At 34.8% G+C, this 23470-nt stretch overlaps 1 protein-coding gene across 6 annotated transcripts in view; it reads left to right on the top strand.

Annotated features, from left to right (window-relative positions):
• The window catches only part of NOX4 (NADPH oxidase 4), a 172348-nt gene that overhangs the window by 113954 nt on the left and 34924 nt on the right, over window positions 1–23470 (top strand). For all 6 annotated transcript variants that reach the window (XM_076002414.1, XM_076002412.1, XM_076002411.1 and 3 more), the window contains one exon: window positions 18048–18129. In XM_076002414.1, the coding sequence (XP_075858529.1) occupies window positions 18048–18129 (82 nt within the window). The remainder of the gene's footprint in view (window positions 1–18047; window positions 18130–23470) is intronic.

The raw sequence follows: 23470 nt of genomic DNA, 5'->3' as shown, positions 1-23470 counted from the left end.
TATGCCTTGACAAAAGTTATAATAATCTAGAGACTTTTGGGGAACCTTTGAAGGATTTGCAGCACCATGATGAATACAGTATTAATAAGTGGCTAGTTGGATGGATCAGAATCAAGGGACGACATGTAGGTACTTCAAAGCAGAGGGGAAAGAGACAGTGGGGGAAGGGTGGAAATGGAAACTGGAAGGAATGGACTTGTGAGCATAGGTTGAGAAGTTAGTATTGGAAAGAAGAAACTAATATCTGTAAAAATCAGGGAAGGATAAAATGTTAAGTAATAAGAAAGAAATATTTTTGGATGAGGAGAAGGGCAGAAGACATAAGGAACTTATATTTTATAGTTTTAAAAAATAATGGTAGTACATATAAAATTCTGTCTTTAGAAAAAATAGCCAGTTTGGAGTTGGAGACTTGAAAAATATGAAGAAAATATGCAACATAGAATTTAATGGACAGACAACTAAATGAATTAAAAGTATATTTGAGCAGTAATGATCTATTTTGAATCATGAAAAACAGGCTTCCATAAATAATGTTCATGTGGTAGCATTCAGAAAAGATCATGGTAGTCCATTGATGAAAAATTACTGCGATGGTATGGACTTATTGATTCTCTCAATATGCACAGAATCAATTGACATAATCACAATTTTTTTTTGTACTGTTTGGGAAATAAAGAATGAGGGGAGTGAATTCTTTTCTAGTCAAAATCCCAGTATAATAGGAATTAAGCTTCGTAACACATGGTAATTGATAGAATTCTATATCTGAAGGAAAACAAGCACAATGAAGACATAATTTAATTCATAAAGATAAGCAAAAACATTTTGATGGTTTATTACTAGCTATTGTTACTCAGTTTCTTCACAAAGTTGTTTTCTATTGCCAGTAGCTCATTAAAATAAATGATTATTTCATCATTTATTTTAATCATCTCTATTAGGAACACTTAATAATATTAATTTTATCCTCTTTTTTATATAGTATGCCATTGAGAAAAACAAGATCATTCTATTAGGAGAGTTCAGTTCCAGTCAAATGCTTTCCAATTAATAGAGCTTTTTGTTGTTGACTTGAAATACTTGTTGACTTGGAAAAAAATGTCAAGCAGTCATGCAGAGAACCTCTAAATAATCATGTCACTGTCTGACACTTTAGTTCAAAAAGAGATTTAGCTGCCTTTAAACAGTGAAATTACAATTATTGAAGGAAAAATAGGAACATATATTTGAGATTAAAGATCACTGGTTTTTATTCTAAAAGAATTGATTAAAAGCCAGTAGTAAGAGCAGCAGGTATAGTACACACTAAAGAGGTGCTTATGAGGTGCTTGAATATCACTTTTATTTAGATATTTAATAGTTACTTTTTCTTTGTTGAGATTTATGATGAATTGGCAGTATACAGGGACTAAAAAGAACAGGTTTAAGATGGCTCCATAAATGATCTTTCCACGACTAATCAACTCCACATAGCTATAGAGTGCCAAAGAAGCCTGTGCAGCAGCTATACAGCACAGGACAAGGAGGCATCAGGGTTTCATATTTGTTTTCTAAACTGTTATTTTCACCAAACCTCTACTTTCATTTCTTGAACATGTAGAAGACCAATTAAGTCTAGAAGACACTTAAAACCCCTTAAACGCAATTTTTCCTTGAAATGATGGTAGTAGATGGGATAGAGTAGATTACCCAAGTAGATACCTCTTTGAATTGAATTAATATTTTCCTGGTCTTTTAGAATCAGTCATTCTTTCCACTTTCAAACATATGGTCACTGATTATCTCTTGGCTTGATTATCATTTTTACTGTCTGAATATGTCTTGTTAATTTTCTCATTAGATATGATTACTATTAATTAACATCTGAGATCATGTTATAGTCTTGGTTGTTTTAGTTGTTTAAATAGTAGCTTATTCCAGAAATGTTTGAATTTTACTACAAAAGTATTATACATAGTATCCACATATAATTTATCTAAAATTTTTTCCATTGATCAATTTAATAATTAATGAATTGGCAATAATTGTGGATAATTATGCAATAAAGGAGTCATTGTATGTATCACACGACTTTTCCTTGAATCTTAGGTATAAATTTTTATGTAATCTATTGGAAAAGCTTTCTACAGTCAGAACATATGGTTAACTTTGAGTATTAATACTGGGAAAACAGGGCCATCTAACATTGTGGATTTGCACTGATCACATGATATATTGACTACTCTCAATGCAGACTAGTATTAAATGCAGACTTAGTTAAGGATTGGGCCAAAAAAGAGATGATAACTCTATCTCTATTTCTATGTCACTGTAGAAGCCAGTCATGTTTCAGACTTTATCTAGCTGATTTTCCATGAAAAGATTAAAATAGAATATGTTATATGTTTAAAGTAATTTCTTTTTCACTTTTTGCCACTTTTTGACAGATTATGACCACACTAAATTATATTAATGTTATTAGTTTATGATGACAATATATTTTAGGACAATTGTATCATCTCCTTTATACTAGATGTAACTATGAATGGCTTTTGGTTGCTACAAAAAGACAAAAAAAAGTGCTCCTATTGAATACTGAGCCCATTTTGAAGGACGTGTTAAAAGAGGAGATCTGAAAAAAAGTTGAGCAGACTGACTTCTTTGAACAGCATGAATCATATTTGGGTATAAGAAATCTCATAGGTTTTACATAATTCATGTTCACATATTGCAAACTTTAGTCTAAGCCCATAATAAATATTTATTGTCAACTGCTACATCCACAAAGGAGTGACTGGAAGTACTCTTTTTGTTATTGTTGTTACCATCAATAGTAAATTACAATGGTTAGTTATTTGTGGAAGATAATATTTTGTTGTTTTTGCTAATAATCAAGTATGTGTTAACCACCTACTATGTTCCAGATTCTGTGCTAGTCTCTAGAAATACAGCACTGACTAAAACAAACAAGGTCACTGCTCTTATAGAAACTTTATTCTGGTCCCATGGGAGGTGGAGGGGAATCTTTTTGGAAATGCTTTTGTGATGGTTCTATCTTCTGCCATACGGCCTTGGTTTATGGATTGCGGTAACCTCACCTACTGTATTCCACCAGCCTGTATGTATAGCGGTAGCTTCCTGCTACTCTCTGGATTTCTTCAACATCTTCGATTTGGCTTCTTACTTTTTCCTTCACCTGAGTCAGTAGTTCCTTCTATTAAACTCTTTCCATTTAAATTAATGAAGAGTCATGTTTCTGGCTTGATCTGGACTGTTGCAAGAGGTTGGCAAAGCTCTCTGAACAAAGCCCTGAATGGAGAAGAGTAATATATAGAGGAGCAGCATTTCAGGCAGAGGTAAGAAGTCCAAAAACCCAAAATAAGCCCAATACTTGTTCTCAAGGACCAGTGAGAAGTGGTCTTTACTGAGTAAGTGGGAAAGTTATAAAGTTAATAAGGTCTGAGAAATACTAATGGGTCAGAACAGGTAGGCACTTGCAGGACTTCAGTTTTATTATAAATGTAATGGAAACCCATTGGTGGATTTTGACCAGAATGAAAGGGTAATTCTGGCTGTTATGTTGAGAATATATATGGTGTTAGTGGAGGTAGGCAAAAGTGGAAATTGGAAGATCAGTTAAGAGAAAAGCTCGTGCTAAAGTCCAGACAAGAAAAAACATTAGTTTGGTTTGAGGTGATAGTGACTGGGTAATGAGAAGTGGTGGGATAGTAAAAGTAAATCTGACAGGTTTTATTGATGCATTTGAGGGGGGAAGTTAGTAATTTACAAAGACTCTAGGTTTTTAACTTGATTAAGTAGATAAGGCTTGTTGAGATGGGGAGTACTGTGGCACGTTTGAGGGGCAAGAGTGGACATGCAAAGCTCAGTTTATGAATATTAAATTTGAAACATCTCTTAGACTTCCAAGAGGTGAGGTTGTGTAGGCATTTGCATAAGTCTGAAGCTGGGGAGAGGTCTCAATTAGAGATCTACATTTGGGAATTATTAGTATATTGATTTGAAGTCTTGAAATTGCATAGGATCACCTACAGCAGCAATTCTCAACTCTGTCAGATCCAACATCTTGTTTTATAACATTTTATATGCCTATTTCACCAGTCTTAAAATTAAATTTTTAGACTATATGCATACATAGTTTTTAAAAAGTCAATATAATATCCTAATTTAGTAAGTATAAAGAAGCTATTAAAATAAAGTGATTTATAATAAATGATTTATAATCAATATTTAATTTTTTGGCATGACTATACTAGAAATCATAACTAAGTAGGTAGATACTTGTATCTTCACACAGAATTATTATAAATAAGACATTCTAAATATAGGCACCAAATACAAATCAGGTACCATTAGCACTGTATCCATTACTGTCTTAGTTATCTTAGACTGCCATAACAAAATATTATAGACTGGGTGACTTAAACAATACAAATTTGTTTTCTCACAGTAATGGAGGCTAAAAGTCCAAGATAGGGATGCCAGCATGCTTGGTTTCTGGTGAGGGCTCTCTTTGTGGCTTGCAGACAGCTGACTTCTCACTGTATCCTCAGGAGAGACAGGAAACTCACTGTGAGATGTGAGAAGTAGAGAGAGAGATAGCTGTTTTCTATTTCAAGGGTACTACCCTTATAACCTCATTTAACCTTAATTACTTTCATGAAGGTGCTGTTTTCAAATATAGCCATATTGGAGGTTAAGTCTTTAACAAATGAGTTTTGGGGAGACAAAGTTTAATTCACAGCACTTATGATGTGATTTTCCAAAATGATGAACATCTTTTGCTAAGTTTTAGACCTAATAGAGCACAATATTTCTTCAGTTTCCAGAGTGCCTGTAATCCTTAAAATTTCAGTACATATTAAAATCATGAAAAAATATTGCATTTTTAATAATTATAAATGAGTTTTTTATTGGCATAAGTATCCAGCAAGTCATTTGTAAAGCAAGTCATTTTTAAAATTTGGAGGAAGTGAGATAATTATCCGTTGCATCATATGCTCCACAACATTATAGGATGCCCTGATCCTGACACTCTAAGTTTCAGTAACTTCTGATCATCATTGTGGGAACCAAATTGCTTCCACAAACTTTGAAAACTTCCCCTAAGAGATGGCACTGTCTTGATAAGAAATATAACAGAAGACAGAGCCCTGAGACATTTCAATATAGTGTCCAGTAAAGGCGACTAAGAATTAGTGGCTACCCAGGTAAGAAGAGAATCAGGAGCTTTGGGTTCCTAGACCCCACAGGACAGAGTTTCAAAAAAAGAGGGCTCCATAAGTTGTATTAAATACTGCTGAGAAGTGGAATAAAATCAGGGCTGAATTAGTGACTTTGGAAGCTCTAATGGAGTATTGGGAAGAAAAGTCTGATTGAAATAAGTCTAAGAGATAATAAAAGTATGAGATGAAGTAGAGATGGTAAGTGTAGACAAATCCAGCAGTATGCTGAGGTTAGCTCCTAAGAGCTTGAGGGAAGATGCTTCTCTTCCCAGTTCTGTGATCAGTGAAGTTGCATTTGATAGCTTTCCATCATCCACAGTGAGAGTATTTATTTCACAGAAATTGACAAACACCATTCCTATGTGTTCCCTAGAATTCATATATTGAAACTTAATCACCAATGTGATAATATTAAGAGGTGGGACTTTTAGGAGGTGATTAAGTCATGAGGGCAGAATCCTCAGAGATGAGATTAGTTAGTGTCTTTATAAAAGAGTTTGAGGTCGTGGGTTCACCCTCTTCTGTTCTTCCAACATGTGAGGACACTGTGTGTTCATCCCTTTTTGCTCTTCTGCTATGCAAAGACAAAGCAACAACGCACAATCTCGGAAGCAGAGAGCAGACTTCACCAGAGAGCAAACCTGCTGGTGCCTTGATTTCGGACTTTTCAGCCTCCATAACTGTAAGACATAAATTTCTGTTCTTTGTAAATTACCCAGTCTATGGTATTTTGTAATAGCAGCACTAATGAACTAAGAAAACCATAAAGTAGGCCTTATGTACTTATTTATTATTTGTTTTTAGCCCTGGCTATTAAACATTTTCCAGAATACCACTGGACAAATTCTACAGAGTTTGTATATAAAGTTAAATACAAAAAATAGGTCAGCAGCTGAAGGGAGGAAATAAGGACAAAGCAGGTATAAGTTAGGGGCATATGATTATATTTTATAATATATATTACATTACTATAATAATATAGTAATTATAACCTATTTATATACTTAGGGAATGATGTGAATAATGAGAACGAGGTAGAGAGGGAAGGGTTGATATTGCTGGAGAGATAGATGGTATAGTTTTAGGAGCAAATAGAGGATGCAGAAGTTTTTGAGAGGGAGTCTAGGGAGGTTTTCTGAACCAAACTGAGTGTTAGGGATAAATAAGACTTGTCCAGAGTGAGAGATTATTCCAGGGATGGAAATAGCTCAAATGGCTCAGAAGGGTGAACTAGCATGAAATGTCAGAAAAGTGTCATGCTATTGGGAAGCCAGGCTTAGTTCTCCAGAGCTCAAGACAAGGAAGAATGTATAGGAATTGCTATGAAGCTTGGTCTTTTTCCTAAAGGAAAAAGGTGAAACATTGAAGGGTTTTAAACAGAGCTGAAATCAAATTTTCACTTTATATGTGCCACTCTACCAGTGTTATATAGAAGAGAAAGGAAGAAGACTAGGTTAGAGGCAAAGGCACTAAATCAAAGATTTGTCATAGTGTCAAGGAAGTGGAGGAGTTTATCTCCAGAGTTCTGAGAAGGAAGTGATCTGTGGTGCCCAGTGAAATAGAACTGAACAATAGCTGTGGGAGGAGATTACTGCTAGCCTCATAAAAATCAAGTCCTCAGGAAATGCAAGGGAGAGGTATGGGGATAGTACAGTCTGCTGTGAATTACTAAGTAACTTGGAAACCAGTAAGTAGAGAGAGATAGTAGACAAAAAGAGACACATCACAAATGGGCCTATTTCTAAATTCTTCCTGTTTCTATATTTTCCCAGAACTCAGAGAATGATTGAATTTATACTGATCTTGCCTATGATTAGCAGTGGGAGATAAGGAGCAAATCCAGATGCAATTACCTGAGTATACATCTAGGTGGATCTGGGTCAGGATGAGAATAAACCTATTATATCTTAAAGTATATATGCTTTGTATAATGAAACCCTGTAATTCTAGCCTCATGTGAGCCTATGTGGAAATCATTGAGGACAATTAATTCGTCAATTTGATGGAACTTAGCATAGCTTATTTGTTATCAAATATGATAAATTATTCAATAGATGTGAGCTGGGCTTAAATTCTGTATTTTATAGTCTCAGAAATCAAGGAAATGAGAAGCACATTATATGTGTATTACAATTTAAATGCCCATCTGTTCTCAGGAGAGAGGATAATTTGTTTTTTCCTTGGTTCCTCATTTTATGAACATGAAATATATGCTGTCATTTTTTAGTAGATGACAACTCATTTGTAATAACACAGAAATATAAAAACTTCTTAGTAAATAACAGGAATTCACTACTCATTAGGTTTATTCTAGTCTGTCCATTTTACAACCTCAAACATAGGCAGAAATACAAAATTTTTGTTTTCTATCCAATTAAAAAATATTTCTTTTAGTCTTGAAAATAGTAACACTGAAACTGGAAGTAGAGTTATAGTAAAGTGGTTTGTTTAGATGTATTGTTATATATATTTTTTATACTAGAAAGAATACTTTTATTTTTTATTTTTTTCCAGCATATTATGGGGGTACAAATGTTAAGGTTATGTAAATTGCCCTTGCCCCCCTCTCCCCCCTCGAGTCAGAGCTTTAAGTGTGACCATCCCCCAGACAGTGCGCCTCGCATTCATTATGTATGTATATACCCATCCCGTCCTCCCCCCTCCCACCTGCCCGACACCCGATAAATGTTATTTCTATATGTCCACTTAGGTTACATGTGGTGCTTGTTTTTCCATTCTTGGGATACTTAACTTAGTAGAATGGGTTCCAGCTCTATCCAGGAAAATATAAGATGTGCTATATCACCATTGTTTCTTATAGCTGAATAGTACTCCATGGTATACATATACCACATTTTATTAATCCACTCATGTATTGATGGGCACTTGAGTTGTTTCCACAACTTTACAGTTGTGAATTGTGCTGCTGTAAACATTTGAGTGCTTTTATTCTGCATTGTTCTGTTCCTAAGAGAAGTTTAGATTCTCTGTTATCTAGTATTTTTTTCTTGATTTTACTGTATAACATGAAGGAAAACAAGAATAATTAGGAATTTTCCTGGTAACATAATTTCTTAATCAATGTCAAAAGCATGGTGGTAATGTAAAAGAATAGAAAAAGTATATGTCACTTTGCCAAATCAGCCTCGTGTTAATGGACTAAATAATTTCACAGAAGGCAAAAAGGAAAATGGCAAGACCATTATCATTATCATAAGGAACATTTTTAAGGACTCATTTTCTTGATGTACTTGCTAAGCATTTTATAAGGAAGTGAATTCATATATTTTCTTGTTGCTCTTTCTTGATCCACACATTCCATGGGCTTGGTCTTTGGCCAGGACATACTCTGTTTAGGAACAGAGAAAAACTCACTGCATGGTTGGTTTTGATAGGCTTCAAAGGACAATATACTGCATGGCATTGATTTTGTTTGCCCAAGGTTTTAGTTTTGAACTTGATCAAAACAGAAAAGAAAACCTCCAGTTTCTTTGGGTCTTGGATAAAATTGTCTGTTCCTCCTTGAATATGCACGTAGGGGGTATTTAGAGTTTGTGCAGAAAGCAGTAGCTGAATTAGTATCAAGCTGAGTCTTGATCACTTTGAGGTGTTTCCTTTTGTTGAAAGCCAACACTGTTTAAAAAAATACATTTGCTGTGGCAAGTGAAAATAAAACATTTTCCTTAAAAGGTGGACTGTGGAAATCTACAATCTACCTTTTAGGAATAATGTGTTTATCCAAAAATGTCTCTGTTATTTGCCTTCACTTTTCTTGAACTTCTGGGGTTTTTGTTCCTGTCAATCTTTGTTGCAGTTTAGCCTCTGTGGCAATAAAAGAGAAGTTATATTTTAAAGGAAAGCCAGTTATAGACATTGATTCATTGATGTATTTAGAGGCCAAGAAGTCTGTTTGTAGTTCTTTCAAAAGCTGCTTTTGATTTTTTTAGTAGTGTGTTAACAAGTAGGAAGCCGAGTAATGAGTATCGCAGGAATAGACTTTTATCACTGTGCTTCTCCTGAAAATGAAAGGATCCATTTTCCTTTGTGTAATACTGCATTGCCTGCCTCAGACCTTGCAGTGTTTAAAAGTACTAGGTGTTGAGGCATGCAGATTGTGCATGACCCTGCTGCATTTTTCTCTTTTTTAAGGTAATCCTTAGGCAAGAAGAAAGTCAAGGAAAGGAGGAGGGAAAAGGGAGTACAGTATTTTCTCTGGAGAGAATAAGGCAGTGTGATGGCAGTGGAAGGAACACTGGACTATGAGTTTGTTTTGTTTTTCTTTTTGTTTAAATCTTTTGCTGCGTGACCTTGAGACTGTCAGCCGATTGTCTGGTTTTTAGTCCCCTCATCTACAACATACCAAATGGAGGGACTTGTTTCCTCATTTCTCAGCTCATTTTGCTGTAAAACAGTATAATTCTTTTTAGAGAAACAAATTCTAGAATATGGATAATTTAATTCCACATAAAGTGGGAATTTATAACAGATACATTTGGGTGTACTTGAGGAACTCTCACAAAAATATTGTGGAGGCTACATGCCAAGTGCAGGATGTTTAGGTTGCTTAACTTTCTGTCTCGTGTTAGTGTTCTTATTCATTTATTAGCTGATTGTATGTACATACATGTGCCCTATGTTCTCATCTTCTGAAAATTGCACGTGTGGGCTTAGTTTGCTTCCCCTTATGTAAGACAGTATAAGATCCTATTTTTTATATTGCTTTGACATTGGCCTTAATATTTGTAAAAAAAAAAAAAAAAAGAGGTGGTTTTATATAACCAGAGCATGCAGCTGATTGTTTTTTTTTCTTCTGGATCTGCAGACCATTTGCATTTTAATTCTATGACAGAAGACAGAAGATTTGCCTGTATCTTTAATAAGAAAATAGTCTTGCTCCATAACTAGGTTTTCTGATTTATATAAAGTGGTATTAATTTGAATGCCTTTGATGTTGGTTTGAAAGCAATATTTTAAATAGCAACTATTGTTATTCAATATTGAGTTGCCATGGTAATAAAGGACATTCACTTGATTTAAACAAACTTTTCAGTAAAGGGAAATTTATGCTCCATATCTTTCAACTTGGTATGGATGTACTTTACATCTGCCCTTTAATTCTCCTTTGCTGAAATAATTTGTTTTTCTGCGATTAATGTGCATGTTTCTTTTCCTAAGGAAAACAAAACATCAAATTTTGACAAACCATTAATTTTCTTGAATCCTTAGAATAATGCTCTTCTTTCCTTCTTTAAATAATGTTGTAATTATTAATACATTCTAAATGATTTTTCAAGTAGCTGTAATGGCATTGCAATTCTTTTGTTGTGTTGGCATTTCTTTATAATAAGCAGAGCTGCCTTGATGATAAGAATTTGTCTTATTCATAACGTGACAAATAATAGGTACTCAATAAAAGTTTGAGTGAATAAATGAATAAATGAATAAAATATGATTTAACTGGTAAACTTCTAATTGCCCAAAATATTGGACTTAATCCCAATTCTAAATTCTCTACCATTAGAGATTATTGGTATATACTAATAGTTGATGAAGCAAAAATATTAGCAAAAATATTCACTTTATCTAGCACCACAGATCAGAAGGACTTCCTTTGTTGGTTTATTTTATTTTTTAATAAAACCTCCCTGCTCCTTTTGCTTTTTATTACCAGCATATCCAGGCAAAGTTGGCTGTTCTGTTCTTCTGGACTCTCAGGGTATACATTTAGCACTTGTTTATTTGTAGTGTATGTAGCTTTTGATAACACATGTGTCTCCCCTATTGGACCATTAGCTTAATGAGAACCTAACTTGTATCTGACTTTTAGTGCATGACCAATAAATGTTGCCAAAAATTTAAATTTTTAGATGTGCACATTTTATGTTTCTATATTTAAATTGTAATTTCTAAATGTTGTTATAAAATTAATCTGTACCTTTTGTTTCAAGCAGTGTGTGTGTGTGTGTGTGTCCACATTGGTGTGGTATCTCCCTTGGGAGGTAGAGGAGTGGAAAGTGCTCCAAATACTAAAATATGGGGAGTGTGAGTGACGGCTACCCCCAAAGACATGTGCATGTGTGGTAGTATGCTCATCCCAGCCCTGAATCTACTCTTTTAAAAAAGTATTACTTTTAGGTTATTACTAATAGTTAAAATTCAAACAGACTATTAAAATTAAAAATTCAAATATGATACAGATCAAATAAATTGCTAGTGCCATTTTCTCCTTTAATCTCAAATCTTTATATAGTCATTCTTGACTGGCATATATGCTATAGACTGTAGGCTTTCTAGAGATATTGAGTCAAAGTCAGCTGATACCTTAGAGCGGCTGCAATGCTGGAGTATTTATTATGTATGACTGCTTATCAGTCCCCTGAGTAAATTGGCTTCTTTCACCAAATGAGACACATATTGGCAATAATTCATTCCAGAATCCTTGAAAGACTCTGTGGTGACTGTTTGGAGCCTGAGGATGACAGTGAGAAAGGCTATCATTGAAATGGGCTTCTTGAACTTAGTGGAGATGATGAGTAGCAGCCTAGAGGCAGCAGTTACTGATAGAGTCAGGGTGGCACAGTTAACATAATGGGAAACATGGCTGGAACAGTAATCAGAATGGATTGACTAGGTGCGCTTATACATGCCTTGGAGGTGTTACTTGTGTAAAATCTGGAAAGCACTAGGAAAAGACAAATAATTTATTGCTGATCTTTATTGTATTACAACATATGCACATGCATCTCACCAGATAGTAGTAAAGAAGAACATGGTAGGAGATCTCAGTACAAAGTGGAGGTCTATCAAGCCCATCCGTTGCAGGTTGGGTTCACTAGAAGATTTTTTTATTGTGACCGTAAAATGCTTATTAGGTATTAACACTTGTGACAGGAGATAGACCAAAGAGAGTTTGGGTGTAGGAAGAAGTTGAACCACCATGCAGGTACACCAAAGCCAAGCTGGTGAGAATCTCTAGAGCAAATATTGCCCATCAGAGTTGCCTGTGTAAGGCTGAAATATCCTTGCCTTGTTCAGTCACTGGAAATGAGCTGCTCTGTGAAAGGCATTTGCTTTGCACCTGAGGCAGAGCGGACAGCTAGCTGGAAGCAGTGTGGTCACTACACTCTCCACAGCTGGGTAACAAGTCCTTCAATGAAGGACTTTGGTATACATATGCATTGTGAAATGATTACCACTATCAATCTAATTAACACATTTATCACCTCACATAGTTACATTTTTGTATATGGTAAGAATACTTAAGATCTACTTAGCAACAGGGTCTTTGTTTTATAACCTGTTGCTGCTTGGTACTGCAAACTATATGAGTATCAAAGCTGTATGCCACTTAGTATACCCTTTGTCATATATACTCACTTGTGTGTCTTGTATTGACAAATAATCATCCGCTTATATTGCAAAATAATGTAAAAAATATTAATATTATGGTATAATCACCTTACTAATTTTGTTTTAGAGTATAGGAGTAATATCTAGTTCCTTGCAACATAACTTCTATTAATAATACTATATTGTGCCAGCTAATTTTAAAACTAAGTTTAAGTCTTTAATGTGGCCATTTAATCACCCTTAAGGATTTCATTTGGGTGCTTCTTGAAAAAAAAACATTAAAAATGGCAAATGCAGCATAATATGAGCATTAAGAGTGTCAACAGAAAGAAGCCAAACTCTGTAAAATAATTTTAAAGAGATTTATTCTGGGCCAAATTTGAGGACCATGACCTGGTGCCATGCCCAAGAATCCTTGAGCAAGTGGACTTGCTGTGGTTGGGTTGCAATTTGGTTTTATACATTTCTGGGAAACAGGGGTTACAGGTAAGGTCATACCTCAGTACATGGAAGGCATACATTGGTTTGGCCTGAAAAGGTGGGCCATCTTGAAGTGGAAGTGGCGGCTTACAGGTCATAGGTAGATTTAAAGATTGATTCTTTGACTTCTAATTGGTTAAAGACATGACGTTTTGTCTAAAGGCTTAGAATGTTTTAAGATAAGGAGGTCTGTAAGTCAGAGACAAGCTACAAGGGACATATATTTGTTGTGTAAATTGAGGACTTGCAGGTTTGTTTTGCATATCCTTATGCCTGTTAATCCATTACAAAGGATATCTCCAAGAAGGGAGAGATATGATGAGGCATGTCTGACCTCCCTCCTCTTGGCAGGCAATTCAATTTTAGATATCCCTCTGGCCAAGAGTGGGTCCATTCAGTCAGCCAGTTGGGGGGTTGGGGGTAGCCTTAAGATTTTATTTTAGATCACAAGAGAAAAATTTTGCCTATTAATAAAAATGCAAAAGAACTTCTTTTTAGGTATTTCATATATATATATATATATATATATATATATATATATAGTAACATTTTATTTTGCAGGAGAAAATATAAGTCATTAACAAACAAAACGAGAAACATCTAAAAATCCATCTCAAAAAATGGCAAAAACACCCTGTCACATCTATAATATATAAAAGTTCACTGCAGTCAATATAGAAACATTTCCAAAGCATATCACTGTGTTTAAAAATAAAGCTAAGATTGATTCTTTTTTAAGGCAACACTCTCTCCCTTTAGAGATGTTTTATCTGATTTTCTCTTCTTATGATAATCTAATACTCAAAACAGTTAAATATTCCTTTTCATAGTGGAGACTATGGAGAGGCAGACAGGGAAGGGGGATCACCTGAAGGAAAACACTGATTTGGAGTAGGTAAAACCTGTCTGACAGGGTCCCTCCAGCAAACCACAGCTCTTTCTTAGGTTGTTGTTGAAGAAACTAATTGAATGGCTGTGATCACATCTCTAGAGGCAAAGAACCTTTAGGTTATAAAAGAATAGCATTGATTAGTGTTATTTTTTGCTTTATCTTTATCTCCTCCCTTTTTTATAATGATAAAAAGCTTGTTTTTTTCTTCTCATCACAGGAATATATTTGCATACTGCTTTTTTGTTGTTATGTAAATCCTTATTGCTTTTCCTATATTCTACATATTGGGGAGGGTTAGAGACTGGCCAGCCATTTTCCTCAAAGGGGAAAGCAAAGCACCTGGGTCACTGTAAATGTACAAAAAAGTTTCAATTAAAATTGGAAAGACTATTTACTTTTTTTTTTCATCTATCTTTATTTTTAAATAATTAAGTATATTGTCTCCCAATTGATTAGCCAGAGAGCCCAAATTAACGTAATTGTGTACAGGATGTCATCCAGATCTGGCAGCCTCAGAATCTTTGTGTTGATTGAGTAGGAGAAAGGAAGAGTGAGCGCAAGTCTACAAAAGCTTGTGTTAATTAAGACATATCCCCTACTGGTAGACAATCGTGTTCAGACATCATTGCATCATTAGTCAGCCCATCACAATATCACTTTGCAGAAAATCCTCTGGTTCTTTTCAGTGGTTTTAATGAATTTGTTCTAAGAAGCCCTGTGAAAGGACTGAGCTATCGTATTTGGATAGCTGTGCCATTTTCTTAAATAGTTAGAGCCTGCTGAGAAAGTAGATCTTCTGATTTGACATTTTACTGCAAGAGAAGTAGCATTACACAATTTTTGTCACTTAATGGAAATATCAAATTATTTTGGTCTTTCTCTCAGAATCAGATAAAGAACGGCATGCTAGTTAAATAATTGATAGGCAGAAATATGGGAGACTAAAGAAGGATGAATGTAAGAATTATAAATATTTTGATTTACTTGGATTTTTTCTACGGATAATTTTTATCATTTCTCTCAATTCTTATAAAGAAAAAATAAACAACCAACATGCCTTTATGGGATAAAATTAATTGTTCACATTTAAAAATCTATAAATATAATAATAAAACTAGAAATTTTTAAAAGGACACAATTTTAAGGTACTATGTATGTATTTGTGTATATGTGAACTTTTTATGATAGCTATTCAAAGGCTTTCATTTATCTTTGCTTGATATTATTCTTTGCATTTATGATACTCAGATTAAAGGACTTTCCAAAAGTAGGAGTATTAGTTATAGATTTCTTTATAGCATTATAAGTGATCTCTTTTATGCTGCTTTTGCTGTGTGTGTATGTTTGTGAGTATGTGTATGCATGTTTGTGTGTGTGTGTGTATGTATTGTCCTAACAATATAATATCATTTCTGGATATTTTTTTCCCAGATTTACAATCATATGTCCTTTGTAGTTATGTAAAAAGAGGAAAAACCTATTGCTGAGAAGAGGAAGTATTACATTATGGTTGTGTGCATTAAGAATTCTGATTTTTGTTTGCTTTTAAATAAGTTTGAGAGCCATTCAGTAAACTTTAACTTATATTAATACTTTTAGCTCCCAAAGAATATCTGTGGGGAGGGGGCTCTGCGGCTGGCGAGGGTACCAGAGCAGGTTTCTGGGAATTGAAAGAAGAGATGAGCAGCAGTGGGCAGATGTGACATACTCTTTATTGTGGCAGTGGACGGGGGTTGTTGCTGTTGGGTTTTGGCCTTATTTTTCCAGATACATTTTAGGAAAACACTAAGTGAAAAAAAAAATGGAAAAGATAAAAACATCGCAAATCCATTCATTTAATGGGTGCTACATAAATTGGAAAGTTCAAAGGTTGTATATCATCAGAAGAATTTACTAATACTTTTATTGAAATATGTATTAATTTTATAGATTAAAAATAGTTTATTAGTCAATAATATAATTCTTTAAAATATGAACTCAAATTATAGAGTAAGCTTAATAAAAGGAGAAAACTATATGGTGGTTTTTTTGATCTCTAGACATCAGAGTACAGCCACAGCTGTCTTTGGATCTCATTACTTCCTTCCCAAGTGTACTGTAAGAACTATCAAAGTGACATCAGAGTGGCGGAAAAAGAAAAAAAACAAACACAAGTCAGTTAAATATCTGTGATTCAGTATGTTCTAATAAATATGAAGATGAAGTCTGTATCTTGCTTCTCAGTAATACTTTGTGACCACCATGCTCACAGATGATTTAACATCTAACTATTCAGTAACTGGGAAATGGCAATTGTCATCACAGTATTTTTGTGGAAATTGCTCAGATTCAGTTGGTGATGGGTTTACTGCAGCTGGAGAGTTTTAGCTTTTCAGTCTATCTCTAATTGTGTGTGACTCTGTCAAGGCTGGATTATAGGTCCCTTTGTTTTTCATGGTTAATGGATGACCAGTTGGTCTCTTCTGTGAGTCATTATGATTAACCTTGACAAACAGTTTTCTCTATCCAGTAAAAATAGATGTCGGAAATATTCCTCCAACAAAAATTTTGTAGCAATTTAATGTGTATCAGATAATGCTCTTTATCCTGGTGACACAATACGTATCTACTAGAAGGAGAGAGGGGGTGCATAGACAAATACATATATTATAGCAGGAAAACATAGTGTGGTGAATTTTGTGGAAGTATAAGCACAGGGTATATGTAGAAGCACACAGTAGGGCCAACCTATTCCAAATTTGGCAGGAGAGAAAGAAAGAGTAATGGAGGGCTCCAGGGAGCCTTCCAGGGATGACTCTAGAGGTAATGAATATCTAGTCCCGGAAATAAGCATATTCTATGCAGTGCAGATAGCTATGCCGTCTAAGTGTTTCCAAGGTGGCATTCAGGATTCTTCCTCCCTCCACACTCCCCTTTGTCCTTCTTTTGCTTTTACTTTCCTTTTTTGCTACCTCTTTTCCTTTCTCCTTTCTTTTCTCCCTCTTCATAATGAACTTCACATGCATTGAAATTTATTAAACCGATTCTTGGTTCATGATCTACTGTCATCACTGGACTCTTCTAGGCCCTCATTTAGTTATTCATTCATTTATCGTATTATAACTAATACATATGAAACATTAACAATTATGTAACATTTACTCTTTTGCTTCTTTTTCCATCACTGTACCCTTCCTAAAAGGTAACCGCTATCCTGAATTGTGTGATTTGTGTGTATCATCCCTTTTTTCATTGGTTTGCTTTTTGAATATAATGTACCTAAACAATACATTGCTAAGTTGGTTTTTAACTCAATAAAAATGATTTTCTGCTGGGATTTTATTCCACTCAACATTATATAAATATGATTCACTATGTTTTTATTTGTAATTTAAATCATTCAATTTCACTCCAGTTAATATTCCATCTTGTGAGTAAGTGCAAACTGTCCATTTTCATCTTGATGAGTGATTGTTTCCATTTATGTTGTTATAAACAGTGATCCTTATGAACATCTTCTTACTTGCTGTCTAAGACACATGAAAGTTTCTGCTGGGTGATATTCCTGGGAATAGAAATACTGGGCCATAGGGTATGCAAAAGTTAAACTTAAAAGATAATACCAAATTGTTCTTGTAACTATTGTACCAATTCACACTCCCACCAGCAATGCATAAGAACTTATGTTGATCAACATCCTCCCAGCACTTGGTCTTCTGAGACTAATTTCTGTTAATTGAATGCCATGTAATGTGACTGCTAGCTAATGGTGTGTGGTTTTGATTTGCATTTCCCAGGTTACTAATGAAATTGTGCATCTCTTGGTATGTTTATTGGTCATATATGTCTTATCTAACCTTTCAATTATAAGATTTTATTAGTCTATACTAATGAATACTTGCTATTTATTATTGATAGGGACTAAAATATTTTAATCGTAAAGATGTATGTAGCCATTAAGAAGAAATAGACATATATTTTAGTAGTATACAAATGGTGGGTTAATTTCTAATAAAGGATATATAGTCAAAACGGCTAACAAAACAATAGGAAATAAGTCCATTTTGAAATTGTGCTTATGATATTTTTTGACAGCTTGCTGTTTATTTTTCTTTTGACAGAACGATTTCGAGATTTACTATTGCCTCCATCTAGTCAAGACTCTGAAATTCTGCCCTTCATTCAATCTAGAAGTTATCCCAAGTAAGCAAAAGGAGTTCACGGGGTGTTGGGAAGACAATGGACATGGTGCTGGAGAGATTTGGGCAGACAAAGATAAAGTGTGATCTTTCTTAGGATTTCTGAAAATCTTGAATAATTTACCCTAACCAACTAGGCAATCTCCTGCAATATAAAGTCACAGGCCTTTCACAGCTGGGTCAGAGAAGAAAGATTTGCTTTTGAGTGCAACCTAGCTGTGACTAAGGAGCTGCTGTGAAGTACAGACAATAAGCTGTCTGCAGCAGTGTCCAGTCCTGCTTCTTTTTGCTTGATGCTTATCAAGAGGAGCAGGTATTTTGTGGGTGATACCTCATCTAGTTTCCTATTTTCTGTCCTTTCAATGCAAGGATTCATTTATATTACTGGTTGAGGGAATATGCCTTTATCTTACTGAAGGATAGGAAGTACCAGGCCTCCAGTTATACATGCCCTTCCTTAGAAGCTGGTGGATGCTGGAATCTTGATCCTTCTTGTGGAATCTTGGAAAATCCTGAGTATTTGACTTGCTTTACAAGCTAGTATGCAACAGGCTAAAGAACAAATAAACTTATATCTGAAGTAGGAAAGGAAGGTCACCAACTTAAAGAATTAGTGTTTGGTTTATACGTATTTCATCAAAACTAATTACTATGCTAAATTCTTAGATTGCTTTGGGAGTTTATTCAAATTATTCACTAAACTTTGCTTTCTGGGGAAATTATTTCCTTCCTAATGCTTAGCTTTGATAATGCTTGCTTAATTCTGAGAACAAAAATAAATATAGAATCCTAATTATATTGCTTGTGCATTGTTTCAGATATTAATCCAAATTTAATCTTTAGTAATAATCTTATAATTCCCTCATAACACACACAAGGACATACATGTATCTATACAACCTTGCATGCATACGTTACTCTTTATATACACACTGACAGGAACCATGCATGTACCTGAAAAGACTAATGCATGACCATGGTGTCAATATTTTTATCCACAGCTGCTGTTTTCAGTGGCTGATAACGCCCACATTTCTGCCTCTTAGGCTTACTGTCTGCCTAACACCGTTGCTTGAACAGAGTAGTCACAGTAGTTTCTCAGATGGTTATCTATTTGCAGTTATAAGCATATATCCGAGATTTGTGGGTTCAGTTCTAGACCACTGCAGTAAAGCAAGTCACACAAATTTTTTGGTTTCCAAGTGCATATAAAAGTTATGCTTATACTATACTTTAGTCTATTAAGTGTGCAAGAGTATACATAGAAAAAACAATGCACATGCCTTAATTAAAAATTACCTTATTGCTAAAGAATGCCAACAGTCATCCGAGCCTTCAGCAAGTTGTAAACTTTTTTTTTTTTTTTTTTTTTTTAACAGCCATGGGATAGGATGCAAATTGTAAACTTTTTGTTGTTGGAGAGTCTTGCCTCCATGTTGATGGATGCTGACTGATCAGGGTGGTGGTTGCTGAAGGCTGGGGTAGTTGTGGCAATTTCTTAAAATATGACAGCATTGAAGTTTGCCAGATCAATTCACTCTTCTTTTCACAAAAGATTTCTCTGTAGCATGTGATGCTCACTGGTAGCATTTTACCTACAGCATGAACAGCCTCTGCTAGCTTTAAACTTTTCTTCTGCAGTTTCCTCACCTTTCTCAGCCTTCAAAGAATTGAAGAGAGTTAGGGCCTTGCTCTGGGTTTGGCTTTGTCTAAAAAGAATATTGTAGTTTGACTACTGGTTTGACTAATCCAGACCACTAAAATTTTCTCCGTATCAGCAATAAGGCTGTAATTGCTTTCTCATTATTTGTGTGTTCACTGATGTAGCACTTTTAATTTCTTTCAAGAACTTTTCTTTTGCATTCATAATTTGGCTGTTTCACTCAAGAGGCCTAACTTTCATCCTATCTTGGCTCTCAACATTCCTTTCTCACTAAGTGTAATCATTTGTAGCTTTTGATTTGACATGAGGCACATGAAACTCTTCCTTTCACTTGAACACTAGGAGGACATTTTAGGGTTATTTATTGACTTAATTTCATTATTGTTTTGTCTTGGAGGACCAAGGAAAGGACAAGAGACAGGTGAATGGTTGGTTGATGGAGCAGTCAGAACATGTAAAACATTTATGGATTAAATTTTCTGTTTTATATGGACAAGGTTCATGGAGTCCCAAACCAATAACAATACTTATATCAAAGATCACTGATGACAGGTCACCATAACAGATATAATACTAATGAAAAAGTTTGAAAGACTGTGAGAATAACAAAAATGTGATGCAGAGACAGAAGGTGAACACATGCTATTGGAAAAGTGGCAGCAAAAGACTTGCTTGATGCAGGGTTGCCACAAACCTTCAATTTGTAAAAAAACACAGTATCTGCAAAGTGCAATAAAGCAAATTACAATACAATGAGGTATGGCTGTATATCCCTAGGTTTCCTTAACTATACTGTCTTATATTCCTTCTTCTCTTTCTTAGATTACTTCTCTGATAGTGTTATAGTCAGTTCAGGCTGCTATAATACATTGCCATAGATTGGGTGATTTAAACAACAGACATCGATTTCTCATAGTTCTGGAGGCTGGGAAATCCAAAATCAAGGCTCCGCAGGTTAGGTGATGAGTAAGGAGCACTGTTCTTGGTTCTTGTGTTCTCATTGTATCCTCACCTGGAAGAGAAGAGAGAGAGAGAAAGCCAGCTCTCTTCTGTGTCTTCCTGTAAGAGCACTAGTCTTATCATGAAGGCTCCACTCCTAATTACCTTCCAAAGAAAGGCCCTATTTCCAAATACCATTGCATTCGGGATTAAGGTTTCAACATATGCATTTGGTGGGGACACATAACATTCACTCCATAGAAGATAGTGACGATTCATTCTAATCTTTAACAGAGATATCCTATGACAACCCTTCTTCAGTGTTTAACCCTGGGGCAGATGTACTTTTTGGCATCTGTAAATTAAAAGAATAAAAATCATACACTGATATCATACACTGTATTATGGAAGCTAAGAGTACAGACTCTGACTTTGTGTCCTGGGGTAACCCCCTACCTCTGTGACTCACTTCTGCCTGTTATGAAGGGGGGATGAAAACAATACCTAATACTCAGGGATCTCATGAAGCTTAAATGAATTAATAAACATAAAATATTTAGAACAAAGCTTGGCACATAGTAAATACTCCATATCAGATGCTAGTGTTATTTATTATTATTTGTTTAACATTGCATGTAGAATTAACTAGATTTTTATCTTTCTAAACACCTTAGGGAAGCACTTTGTTTGTCAATCTTGAAGAATAGCTCTATCGCAGGTTATTTTTGTCAACCTGCCTTTATTAAGGAAGGGGAAGTACTATTTAGCCAATATTTCTAAATTATTGCTAGATACTAATGTGAGACAATGCTTTGGTGACCACTTAATATCTTTGTGAGCTTCACTTCTCCAGACTATCAATGAAAGCATGCTAATTAAAAGTTTTTAGATCTGAGTGATATTTGTATAAATAATTCTGGATTATATACCAGTTTATTTAAATTATAGAATATTAAGTACTTCCATCTTTCCATCTAATGCCTATTTTGGCAGTAGAATTTTAGGAAGTGTGAGTGGGACAGAGAAGAGATAATGAAATTCTATCCATTTGTGCTGTGCCTAGAGATTGATGAGTTGGTCGAGGGAAGAGAATGGAAGCAAAGACTGGGCATGTGAAGAATGTTGGGAAGGAGAGGAGAAATTTGCAGTAAGGACCAAATCAATAAATATGAATGGGCAGAGATTTATATATATTTAGACCTGATTTAAAATAAGTTTGCTTTATCTATGGTTTTAAATATTCTCAATTATATTCTCTCTCAGATGTAATCTCATTTATTCATTATTGCAGATAACTGAAAGTCAGTGAATTTGTAATTTTGTGGCAGAAAAAATTTGGGAAAGTAGAAAATTTAGTCAAACAATTAGAATTTGCTTCTCTCATCTATAACTCTGTATTCTTATGTATATTAAGATTTTTCTCTCAATTATCTGGTTGTTTTACTGACTCATAAGATACAGACTTGATTCGTGAGAAACATGTTTTAAGACCTAAAATATGGGTTAAGGAGCAGCTTGCTCTGGGAGGCCCAGGCCGAGGCCGGTGGATCGAGCTCAGGAGTTCGAGACCAGCCTGAGCAATAGCGAGACCCCATCTCTACTAAAAAAAAAATAGAAAGAAATTAGCTGAACAACTAACAATATATAGAAAAAATTAGCCGGGCATGGTGGCACATTCCTGTAGTGCCAGTTACTTGGGAGGCTGAGGCAGTAGGATTGCTTGAACCCAGAAGTATGATGTTGCTGTGAGCTAGCCTGATGCCACGGCACTCTAGCCCAGGCAAGAGAGTGAGACTCTGTCTCAAAAGAAAAAAAAAAAAAAAAAAAGAAGCAACTTGTTTGCCTGATATTATATAGTATCACAGAGTGATACTTATGGAGCATAACATAGAGCATAACATTACCAATGTACACTGGTTAATGTAGACTGTGGTGATTTGAATTTTGGGTGAGATCTCTATTTAGTCAACATAGGGTCCCTATATTTTTTAGCTTCTTGTTATTGAGAGACATTTAACAAATAACGAAATATGGAAAAGTGTGTCCTTTATTTAGGTGAAAAGAATTCATGAAGAAAACTGACTAGTTCCTAAAATATGTGTGTGTGTGTGTGTGTGTGTGTGTGTGTGTGTGTGTGTGTGTGTGTTTAAAGGAAAACCATTAAAAAAATTACCAGCAATGATGCTGGGGAACATTGTTCTAAAATATAATAATGTTCATTAATTACATTTGTGAACTTTAACTTGACCCATTGCTAAAACTGGGGAATCCATTATCATAGGGATATAATTGTAGACATTACTCCATGAAAATTCTCAGAGCATGAATAGGTGTGGCAGTGGTAAGAAAGAAACAGACGAGTAGAAAGAAAAAAAGGAGTATACACTTAATGCAAAATACACATTGTTTATTTATAGGTTGGAGAAAACAAATAGAGATAAAGAAACAAGTTTTATTGCTCATGCCTTACTGATCTTATTGTCATTAACTTTAAGTATTTAGGTTTATAATGTATTTAGTCTAGAAAGTAGTTATATTCTTACCCTTATAAATGCAGCTTGGACATGTAAAATGGGTGAGGACATCTGGCATAATTTTATTCACAAATGACTTGCAACCATCTTGGCAGTTAAGCCAGCAATACATGAGCCAGTAGCTCTGGAAGGTTTAATCATAATATTTATAAAAATATTGTGAAAATACAGGAATGAAATATTTCTACTTAGTTCCTGTAAAGATCAAG

The sequence above is a fragment of the Microcebus murinus genome, chromosome 4 (genome assembly GCF_040939455.1).
Source record: "Microcebus murinus isolate Inina chromosome 4, M.murinus_Inina_mat1.0, whole genome shotgun sequence".
Classification (NCBI taxonomy): Eukaryota; Metazoa; Chordata; class Mammalia; order Primates; family Cheirogaleidae; genus Microcebus; species Microcebus murinus.
Note: the sequence above shows the minus strand (reverse complement) of the source record. Positions and strands in the feature narration are given on the sequence as shown.